Below are 11,500 nucleotides of genomic sequence, written 5' to 3'. Positions count from 1 at the left end.
ATTATTAAAGGATCTTCAAAAGAGGGGATAAAAGAGACAGGGAAGAGTGACACAGTATCTTCAAAGACTACTGAAAATGGCTTCCACTGAAAAATGTGAACTGCTCAGTCTATTTATCTAAACATCATAGAGATTACTTACATTAGAGCAGAATCCTAATATATATATATATATATATATATATATATAATATATATATATATAATATATATATATAATATTCTTTATATTACAGGGCTGACCTATATTGGAAGTTATGGCTCGAATGAGAAGCCAGATCAATATTAGAAATTAGGTCCTTTCTTGAAACTGATTTTTATTAACCTGGAACATAGGCTGATAGGAGGTCATGAAAACCCTATTTTATTTTCCAAACCTTTCTGGAAAATGTAGCTTAATTAAAATATACTTTACAGTTTAGTTAAACACATATTATTGGATTCACTGGACTTGGTGACATTTAACTCACTTGAATTTAATAAAAAGGAAGCTAAAAAAGGTGCCTTTTCAAGATTCTTTTTAGTCCTATTTCTAATGAAAAAACCCTTCGGGTTTTAAAAGCTATACATCTATGCTTCTACGGAAATATCTGGACAAATGTGTCTGTGTCTGCTTAGCTCACATTTATCTGCACCACATATAAAAAATGTATTTTATAGGAACTGTGGGTTTCCTTTAAGCTCATTGAACTCTCTGCAGCATGTCCTGTCACATAACCCAGTATGGCATTGATCACTGGATGGGCTTTTTTCCAAAGTACCACTGTTTAAATCAGAACAACGTAGGGAAAACATTTTTTTTAAATTGACCTGTGTTTCTTTTTGTCTTACTCAGAGGCTGTTCACATGTAAAATGACAGCTACCCCTGTCATTCTCCCAGGGGAAAGATATTGCCTTTCAGCACTTCTTTCCCTGATCCTACTATCCTTTGTACGGTTATTTGTGTTCGGCTGCTCTGCCTGTGCATCTCTCTCTCTCTCTCTCTCTCTCTCTCTCTCTTTCTCTCTCCTTCCCCCCCTTCCCCTCCCTCCCTCCCTCCCTCCCTCTCTCTCTCTCTCTCTCTCTGCTGTTGCTGAACTGCAGCTCCCACTGAAATTTGCACAATCGAAACCAGCTCTCATCTCAAACAGCGTTGAACAGCAGTGAACCGTACCACCTGAAGAAGGAGAATAGCAAATTAAGCACGGTGTCCTCTACGCCTGTACAGCATGTGGTACCAGTAACTCTCACAGGATGGATGAACCTGGGTTTATGTGAGACCCACTTAGCCTGAGGTCTGCTGCCTCTGATCTGAGAGCTGTCACGGGATTTTACAGGAGTATATGTATTTAGGGGATGGCTTTAAGGAGCTAATAGAGAGCTGCATCTGAAAGCTGGAAAAGGTTGCTGCTGCTGCTGCCACTGCTGCTGCTGCTGCAGTAGCTGGTGCAGGAGGATGAATGTGTAAAGGACAGCTGCCTGAGCCGTGCCGGTGAGCCTCCTGCCCTGCTCTGTCTTCATTAGCTGAAAGAATACAGAGGAAAACAGATGCACTAAGCAAGTGCCACGCTGGCACACTGGATCTATCACTGTGTACCCTTCACTGTGGAAAATGGTCAACAAAGACATGAATGGATTTCCAGTCAAGAAGTGCTCAGCCTTTCAGTTTTTTAAAAAGAGGGTAAGATTTTCCTTTAATCATTTCTTTCTTTCTTTTTTTCCCTTTTAATATTGCTGCATTTCTTACTTAGCCAGAGCAGAGAGAAAGTCATTGAAGAAGGAAAGTGCATTGGTGTACTTTACAGAGCCCATGGCATGAGCAGTTCTACTGAACACCAAGGGCAATAGCAGTGCAGGTGAAGAGGAGCAGGGCAGGGGGACGAGGCTGGGGGCTCCAAAGGCATTACATCAGCACTCTGTGCTGTGGAATGTGTATCTCTGTCACAGCTGACCCCAGGGCTTGACGCAATACAGACAGCTCTTCAGGCTGGGATAATGCACTCCAAAGCAGAGTGCCGGGATGTTGCATCTTGTCTCTGTCTCGCTCCTCCACATCCACCTAGGGTTATGTCTCCCTCCACACCTTCCATTTACTTTCCTGAAGGATAGCATTACCCTCATCCATTCATCAGCTCACAAAGTAGGGGAAAAAAGAGAACAAAGGAGCATTTGTGAGCTCAGGAAAATACTTCACAGCTTGTAATTTGCCTGTAATCATAATATATGGAGGAAAAAAAGACTAAGACTGAGCTACACCTGGATTTGATTTTCCTTTATATTCTTTAACTTAGATATATCAGGATTTAGAAAATATTTGCTATGCATTTTATTTGATGATTTCCTCAAAGAAATGCAGGTGTAACTGTATCTCATCACTTTGGCTAAGTCCTTTCTGTTTCTTTGACTCTTTTCTAGTGACAATACTGCACACTCTTTATTTAACTTGAGAAACAAAGTCATTTCCGTGTGGCAGCAGGACAGGTATTCTGGATATGTCTGGGTAGACCCAGACAGCAGAAGCAAAGCATCAGAAAGAGATTGTTAGCAGGGACTACACTATGGAAAGGATTTCCTGAGTGATTAGAAAGACAACCCTCTCTTTAAACAGACTGGAGTAGGAGCAGATAAGCTGCTCCATTCACTCATTAGTTCATTCATTCATTCATCCCCATTCATTCTCTCACTCTCCATTATGCCAAGAATATGGTCAGTCCTTTTAACCCTTCGGCCAAAAAAAAAATGAAGCCTACACCGGTAAGTAATTTGTAAGCTGAGGTTAAACCCTTTCAGGCACCAAGATGCCACATTTAAGGGCAGATGTAGAAAATATTAGCTGGGTCACTCAGAGGAAAAAAGCGCAGTGTTAGCCAACAATTGTTGTTTCCAAGGTGGTTTGTAGAAGCCTCAGACTGATAACTCAAACAGCACATAAATTCAGCCCATAAAAAATGGTTCTTATCCCAACATGCTTCTCATTTAAGTACATTACTCTTGTCACATATATGTCTGATACTCAGCTTACCAGTAAGGTTATCTGTTGTTTTTTTTAAACTGCTTGAAGGTTTTAGTATAATTGTATTATTAAAGAGGAAAGTAACTGGCTTGCAATTTATGTACAAGGTTCCTGTATTGGCAACTGTCTTCTATCTGTTTAGAGTCACTGAGAAGTTATCACTGGAAACCTCTACCTAATTTTGTTCTAGAAGAATGGAAAATTGTGATTTGTGAGACTTTTTTCAGACCTACACTGATAATCACTGAATTTTCTGTTGAAAGAGATTGTCAATTGTAGTCATAATTGAAGAAGCTGGCATACTGATACAGTCCTCAACAGTGGAACAGGACAAATAGCTGCCTTTGGTTTCTGAAAGTTTTCATTTTAACAGATGTTGCCTTTTTGCTATTGTGATGAAGATGGACATAATCAGTAAAACCAATTTAGAGACACCAAGAAGGGAATTCTCTCCCTATACTTTTCTGTGAATAGATATGTGTGTTCATTGATGTTTCTCTTACCCCTCTTACTTTTCTTGCAGAAAATCCCCATTGTCCAACGCCAGTGTTTGAAAAATACACAAACAAAAAAGCACATTATGCTCATAACGTGTTGTTGGGTCCCAGAAATATGCCTTGCATTTGCTTCACTGGTGACACATTGTATGTTAACTACTGGGAGAACATGAGATGGTTCACGAGTTGATTTTGCCCCCTGCCAGTGATCTGGACACTCAGGCTGAACAACCACCAGAATCCTGTGTGTACAGAAGCACACTTGCAAGGTTTCTTGGTAGTGTGTGGTAGAGCTGTTTGACAGTGCTCTTGCACTGAAGCCTGGCAGTCCTGGCTGCTGGGTGAGGTACTGCTATCCCTCCTTACTGACAGATGCCTGAAACCCAGAGAAGGAGATTTGTTATCTGGGTGCTGCACAGGCTTCTCCCAGATCACCAGCAGGATCTATGATGAAACAAGGGTTGGGGTTCTGATCTCTCCAGTTTGAAATCACTGTGTCTGTCTCCTCAAAAGCACACATTTCTAGCAGAGGTGCTTTCCAAATCTAATTCTAAAAAATCCAAATTAATGTAGAGTAAATTTTGGGAAATGCTGCTGTTTTTTCAACTCAGAATTTGTTTGGAAGAAAGTGCCAGAGGTATCTTCATTGTTGTCATTTCCCATTGAGACTTACACTCTCATTAAATTGCAATCCTGTTTGTTGCTGTGTCCAAGAGTGCAGAAAGGACTGGCAGAGCTCTGTGGATTTAGACGAGGCTGAAAGTGCATTCAAACATTGACTTGAATTTGAGGAACAGATTTTTTTTTTTTAAGCCTGGCTTATTCTCTGATGACAAAGTACTGCCCCTCTGGGATGCAGCCTGCTGTGTCAGATGATTCAGGGTATGGACTAATCATGTCCAGAGGTCAGAGAACAGGAAGGAAAGGCTGAAATTAAAGGGCAGCACACTTAATTGAAATAAAAAGGGAAATAGAAACTATTTGTTTTGCAGAATAGCCCCTAGCACTTCTGGTGGGGTTGGAACAACAAAATAGGGACTTCATCCACTTAAAATGGGTGCAGCTTGGAGAAAACCAATGGATTTACAATGCCTGTCTTTTATTGATTGCAAGAGGTATAACAAGTAATTGTGCCTAGAATCAGAAGTTTTAATGGTTAAATATTGAGTTTTAATTAAAGATGGCACAAATCTAAAAAGAGAAGGGGAGAGAAGAAGATGAGCCATATATAGGTACAAGGGGGAAATCTGAAGTTAATCTAATGAAGATAAATTATAAACACCATTGTTCAAATAATATTGGGCCATGGCATAAAAGGATTACCTCCTGACAAGGTTGAGAGGTTAAAAGACATTGTCATCTGATGGCACACAATTACCTTCATTTTTCCTACTATCCTCTTCCTTGTCCACTGACATCACATACTGGATACCAATAAAAATAGCCCATTTAAACAGCTTTGGCTATAAATGGCTGGGAAATCTCTTTTTTCTTCATATACCAGCAGCAGCTTGACTTTCCCAAAGTTAAATAAAAATTGGCAGAAGTCACATCCTTCTGTTGTGAGGGGCTTGCAGGTCTCATCCTTCAGAGCTGTGCAGGATTGCCCACACAGCAGGATGCTCCCAATTCAAAAGATCATTGCATGTGGTAAACCTGCAAATATGCTATGCCTCCTCGGCCAATGAGATATGCCAGGGCAGAGGGGCCTTTCATTTTCACCTGCTGCCATCACTGCCAGAGGTTTTTTGGCAAGTGGGCATTTGTGGTATTTGCACTGCCTCTTCTGTTGCATTAGACTACCTTATGAAGGTTTTGGATAGTATTTTACAATATATAACCTTGTTCATATCAAAATAACATGCCATGTAATATATCACAACACAAACCAACATGGTTAAACCAGGGTGAGTGATGATGAATTGTCCCTGCCACTTAAATACTGTGCTCATGATGTGGTAACCTCAATGAATATGGAAATTCATTATCCTCTTAGGTCTGGACCAACACCAAATACAAATTTATTCAGAATGTGAAGAAGATAAAAGATTGATAAATGGGAAAAGAAATAGCTGTCTTCCATAAAAGGAAAAAAAAAAAGAAACAGGGCATGTCTTAGAGAAGAAGTTTATTGCAGAGATTAAGGATTTGCTAGTCTGAAACCTGATAAGGGAAAGAATATCCATAATCCTTTTTCACTGAGAAAATTTACATTAATTAGCAATTTAGGTCAAGCCAAAGTGAGCGCGCAAGAATGAAGAGAAAATAGCAACCTTTGTTTCTATGCAGTTTTTCCAAACAAGCAGTTTGTGGAAGCCATGTCCTTCTCCTTTCCATGTTGATATTTTATGGCACTACATACCACCAGCTTTCTCCATATACGAGCTGAAAAGACTAACCCTTAAACATCATCATGCGTGAAGATGACAGCTCAGGCTGCATTAGAGCCCAAGGCAATACATGGCTGAGGGGACTGCAGAATTACCTGAGTGCCATTTTTAGGACTACAGTAATTTAGTGATACAGAAAGCCCTTGAATGCAGTACTTCCAGCTGAGTTCCTACAGATTATGGTCCCTCTGGTAGATTGTGCTGGGGGGGGGATTGCTCTCTGCTCTGCCGCTTTTACAAAGCTAGGAATTTATTTAAGGGCTGGAGATACCTTTTATTTAGGGTAATTGGGAGCATACCTAGAAGAAAATGAGAGACAAGACGTCTATACCATGGGAAAATCTCAGCTCTATATGGGATGGCTGATTATACTGCTGCTTTTCTTAGCTGCTTGTGCCAATGTCACAAAAATACACAAATTTTAAAGCTGATTTCCAGAGACAAGGATCCAAGGTGGCTGCAAATAAGGCAAAGACCTGCAGCAGAGAATTTTTTTCCCATCTCACTCATTCTGTGTAAAGAGGTGCTGATTATCCGTGGCTTTTCTCAGCATCAGCCAAAGCTGTGAGCTCCCAGCCTTGCCCACCACAGCCCCAAATGCCTCCATCAGTCTATAACCTGAGCATTGCAGACCACAATTACCATGGGGCTGTAAGGTAACTGAGATGAAGGTGGCCTTATATCTCTATCAGGCTTCAAACCTGCTGCAAGCAGTCATTGAGCTGACCAGTAGTTTTCTCGTCTTCTGCCTATCAACTGTTTCCTGATAAATCCTATTAAGTAAACACATGGGATGAAATATGAGAATGGATGAGAAACAGTGTAAGGCCCCAGTACTGGTTTTCCATTAAAAAAAATATTTTGTTCTGTCTTCCCATTAAACCAAGATGAGCTTTGGGTTGAGATCACTGCTAATATTTTGGTTTTCAGCTAGCATACAGGAAAAGATTTATGAGACAAAACTGGCAACATCTAGACAAGAAAGTATCCGTGAATCCTTTGTTCAAAACTAAAACATGAAAGTGTTGTTAAGTATAATAGCTTGGAATAAAATTAATAAAAGAAAAAAGAAATAGGGAGGAATAGAGGAAGGACAGCAAAATGAGAGAAAAGGAAAGAAAGAAAAAAGATCAAGAGAGAGGAAAATCTTATTTCTTATTAATTTCTCCTTCGTCTAACCTCTTCCATTCTCCTTCATAAAAAATGTAATACTAGAAAGCACATCCATACTCCTTAAACTTAAGCTTGATCTTCTTTCCTAAACACATCTCATAATTCCTATCACAAATTTGTCAAGCTAATGCTTGGAGCTGCCCGGTTCTCTTCCAGTTTTGGAAAAATCCCTCAGCTTGAAAACTTAGAAATCCTCCTTTCATTTTCAGCCTAGTTTTTACACATGATCAATTTATTCCCATTTACTCTTTTACTAATACAAAGCAATAACTTGTATAGATTGTGCCCTTCCCACACATATACAACCACTGGTGTATTTATAGAGAGCAGTCATTTCTTCTTTCAGCTGTATTTGTCTAGGCTAAAGAAGACAACTTCCTTTAGACACTTCCTTTAGGGTAGACTTTCCATTGCCCAGTGACTCTAGCAGACAGAGGCAGCTGTCATATTTGCTGGCCCAGAGATCTCTTTGGGGTTACCAAAGCATGCATACAGTCCTCTTTCAAAGTTCTTTCTCATGGAGTCTGCTACACACTTCTAACCTCCCTCCCACTCTTTTCCACCACTCTAGTACTCTTTTGCTAAGCAGATCTACGTGTCACTGGCAAATTTTCTGAGCACAAGCCTAGGTTCTGTATCAAACCCATCTCCAGTAGTAATGTTCCTCTTGACAATACACTTTTTGCTTGCTCCTTTATCCCATGATTATATTTGTAAGACTATTCTTATTCTCCATTTTAACTTATTTCCCTTGTGTTATCACTGTGTTACTGAGTTACCAAAGACCATATGGATTAGATTATCCACACTTGCCTCATCAAAGGAAGACATCAGGCAAGTTTGGCATACTGGTAAATGCATGTTGCATGTTAATTCATTTTCTACTGAATTCTTTAAAATTTGCTCTCCCTTCGGATGTGATAGTTTTGTTTCTGTTTACATAGTCCCATAATTTTTTTCCTTCTATGCTGTACAGCATTGTCCTCCTGGAAAACTCAGAGCACAGAATTCACTTAAAGATTTACTTTTTATCTCACCTCACTCTTTCTGAGAAATGGACTTCTCTATTTTTTTTTTTAATTTCAGATTCTGACTGGATTTTTCCAAACATGCTCTCAGCTCCTTTACCACTTTCAGGTCCTCATTATCCACCATCACTAAAATCAAATAGCAATGGGGGGAAGTTCCTTTGAGAGCCTGCTCTGGCTCATTCCTTTCAAGATCAGATTAGATATTGCTTGAGCCTGAAGATTGCTTTGGTCTGCCTTCATTACATGCCTTCAGAGCTGAGCAAAGCTTCTTTTTGGGGAAGGGCCAGCTGTGAAATCTCCCAGTCTTCTGCCAAGCACATATTAACAGTGTTTTAAATGCCACAGAGTGTGGAGTCAAATTCTTAGAGCAATTCTACCCCAGACACAATGTTGTCCCTGCTCTCATAACTCAGCTCAGCAGCCTCAGTATCATTTACCCTTAGTCTAAACATCCAAATTGTCTGAAAAACATTGTGATGTAAGAAAATGTCAGCAAGAAGAACAGCGCAGAGAGTTTTGGACACCCTTAGCTGTGTGGTAACTGGTGATGCAAACTGAGATACTAAGAAAGAAGACAGCTGTGTCTGCTGAAAAATCAATGTGGTTCCTCTGCCAAGTGGGGAGATTCGATAAATATGATCTGCAGGGACTTGGAAGGACTATGAGTTTGGAGCAACTCTGTGTATATGTTACCCTATCTGCTAATTAAAGACATGGCTTTGATGAGGGTTACAAGATCAGGGGAGGTCAAGGGTTGTGTCCATAGAGAAGGTAATCAGAGAATTGAAAGCAAGGGGAAAGATTGTATCTTTCTAACAAATTGGCTGATGTAAAGAAGAAAACCGGAAGACAGGAACCATCTCTGCAGAAAAACATGTAAATGGAGATGCTAAAGCAGTGGAAAGCCAAGCAAAACCTAAAACAACAAAACTGTGTTGCAAAATCAAATCAATAACACAGAACAGTTGTTTTTTTTTTTTCTAAATAGCACATTATCACAAAATAATTACTAGTGGTTGTTATTTACAACCGTTGCTTTTATAGCAAGACTATTAAATATAGGGAGTAAGAAAACAATAAATCTTAATGCTTATTGAAGACTGTACTGAGAGATTTCCAGATCAGCTCACAAGCAATTAATCAAGACTCAAAATATCCTTACAAGGTAGAATAATCATACCCATTTCACAGATAAATGCACAAAGAGAAAATAGGTAACTCAGTCAGTTAGACAACTCATATACAAGACAACAGTTATTCTTTCTTTCCTGACCCTTACTCTAAGTTTCCACCACTAAAATAAAAATTTCCTTTCCTTGAAAGAGCAGCAGCAAACATCTGCTTGGGTTTGTGTGGCTGAAATTTATGCAGGCATTTTAAGCAGCTTAACAGCAGCAGCACCAAAATAATTTTTTGTCAAGTGGTCAGAAGTGTTTGTTTAATACAGTCTTGCTGACGTGGCAGTGGCATCAGAAGATGCTAGATACTGTGTTAAGTTGACAAGCTATTATTTCCAGTCTATTCAGCTCATTAAAAGATTGCAAAAGGAAAAAGCATCACAAATTGAGATTCTGCCTGCCCTGCAAAGTCAAGAGCGCCAAGGGTCATGGTTGTTTTATAAGTGTCTTCCAGCATGACCAAGCCTGTTCTCATACTGTAGCCCATCAGGAAATGGCTGAAGAGGGGACAGCCTGAGACTGGAGCCTGCTGTGCTCCATAATCCAGCACTTATTTCACTGCTTTTGTGTCTCTCACAAGCAAACCCCAACAACCAAGTTTCTGCATAACATCAGTAGCATGGATGGTGAGCTGTGCAAGGCATGGGGACAGCCTTTTTGCTTTAGGTGTGCACAGAGATTGGTTTGGTGTCCACCAGCAGCAGCAGCAAACTGTTTAATGACCCAGCTCCAGTGAAGGAGGAGCTGTGTGTGCAGTCAGATGCTGCAGCTCAGGAGTCAAGGGGCTGCTTTTTCAGATGCAAACAACCTGTCTGCTTGCGCTCTTCAGGGCCACACATATATTTGTACACTGTGCAAACCATGCCATGGGCATTCAGTTGTCTTCTAAAAAGATCCAGAGGACTACACCTGGTAAAAATCCCCGTCAGTCAGGCAGTACACTTTAGGACCCTTCTGAAAACACTCAATACTCAAAAGGAGGAACGGGATCCCTGCGTCCACTGCCCCATTGCCAGCTGACTACAGGTGTGATACAGAGATGGAACTTGACCCTGGGGCTCCTATTCTGGAAAGGCTCAGTTTGCACCTACCCACATCAACACTCTTTCAGCATCCCTGTGGGCTGGGCCCTTTCAGGAGGTAGGTGCTAAAAGAGTAAGCAGGAAAACAAACTCACTGCAACTCAGACTCCTATGTAACATTTGACCCTGGGAATCTACCTCAACTAGATCAAGAAGCATCATTTGGCCAGCTGTCTAGATTGCAAGCTCTTCAGGGTAGAGAAAAAGAGACTGACAGCACCCAAACAGTTCAGATTCATATCTCAGTTGAGACTGCATGGACACAAATAAGATAGTCAAAATCACTGGCTACTGTTGCCATTAAAATTATTTTAATATGACTGATTGGGAAAGAGTCGGGGGCTTTTGTACTTATAGAGGGGAAAGTTATCTTTTATTTTATTCTGTGCTCTATTTTTCTTAGATATTTGTCTTGCTTCAGTCAGTTCACATGTATGTTTTTTACTGGGGCTGTGAAAAGTTTTCAAGTATGTAGCAGAAATAAGTGAAAAAGGTTATTAAGAAAAATGCTTGAACTGCAGGTCAGCAATTCAAATTTAGATGTATTGCAAAAATTTACCAAAGAATAGGTCCATAAAATGGTTTGAAATTCTTTCCAAGCTAATTAATTAAGATTAGTGAAAAAATATACAGTTCTTTCAGTGTCTTTTGTTTTCTGAAAAGATCCCTACATTATTCTAATGAAAGACTGTTAAGCTTTAATAGCCTAAACTGTAGGTAGATTGGAATTTGAATAATGATAATTTATTTCTAGCTTTAAAATTAATAACATTTTGAAGCACACTGACATTGTTTGACACACTCTGATTCGTGCAAAACTTTGGATCCCACGTTCCTTAAGGGTCAACTGAAAGGAGGGCTCCTGGCAAGGACAACCATTGTAACATCAACTTTTCTGGTTGGAGTGTTGGACTAAACCTCTGTGCTATGGGAACAAAGTGACTGTGGGAATCCTCTGTGTAAAACCTTTCTGACTGTTAGGCTGAGATATAAAGAAAACTCGTGTGAAAAGAAGATAATGGAAGGTAATGTTAGAGGAGGACAGCCCATGAAATACAAACCAAAGCAACCTTTAGCTCTGTAGTGTGACCTTCTTACGCCAACAGACTGGAGGTGTGATTAAAGCCACAGCTGCTGTGCCTCCAGGTTTTGTGTTC

At 40.0% G+C, this 11,500-nt stretch overlaps 1 protein-coding gene across 1 annotated transcript in view; it reads left to right on the top strand.

Annotated features, from left to right (window-relative positions):
• Positions 1-1,131: 1,131 nt before the first annotated feature.
• SGK1 (serum/glucocorticoid regulated kinase 1) overlaps positions 1,132-11,500 on the top strand; it is a 67,339-nt gene continuing 56,970 nt past the window's right edge. Inside the window, exon 1 of the mRNA XM_038132050.1 lies at positions 1,132-1,660. Within this exon, the coding sequence (XP_037987978.1) occupies positions 1,592-1,660 (69 nt within the window). The 5' untranslated portion in view covers positions 1,132-1,591. The remainder of the gene's footprint in view (positions 1,661-11,500) is intronic.

This window comes from Motacilla alba, chromosome 3 (assembly GCF_015832195.1).
Source record: "Motacilla alba alba isolate MOTALB_02 chromosome 3, Motacilla_alba_V1.0_pri, whole genome shotgun sequence".
NCBI lineage: Eukaryota > Metazoa > Chordata > Aves > Passeriformes > Motacillidae > Motacilla > Motacilla alba.
The sequence above is the reverse complement of the archived record's forward strand: the minus strand, read 5'-3'. Positions and strand labels throughout refer to the sequence as shown.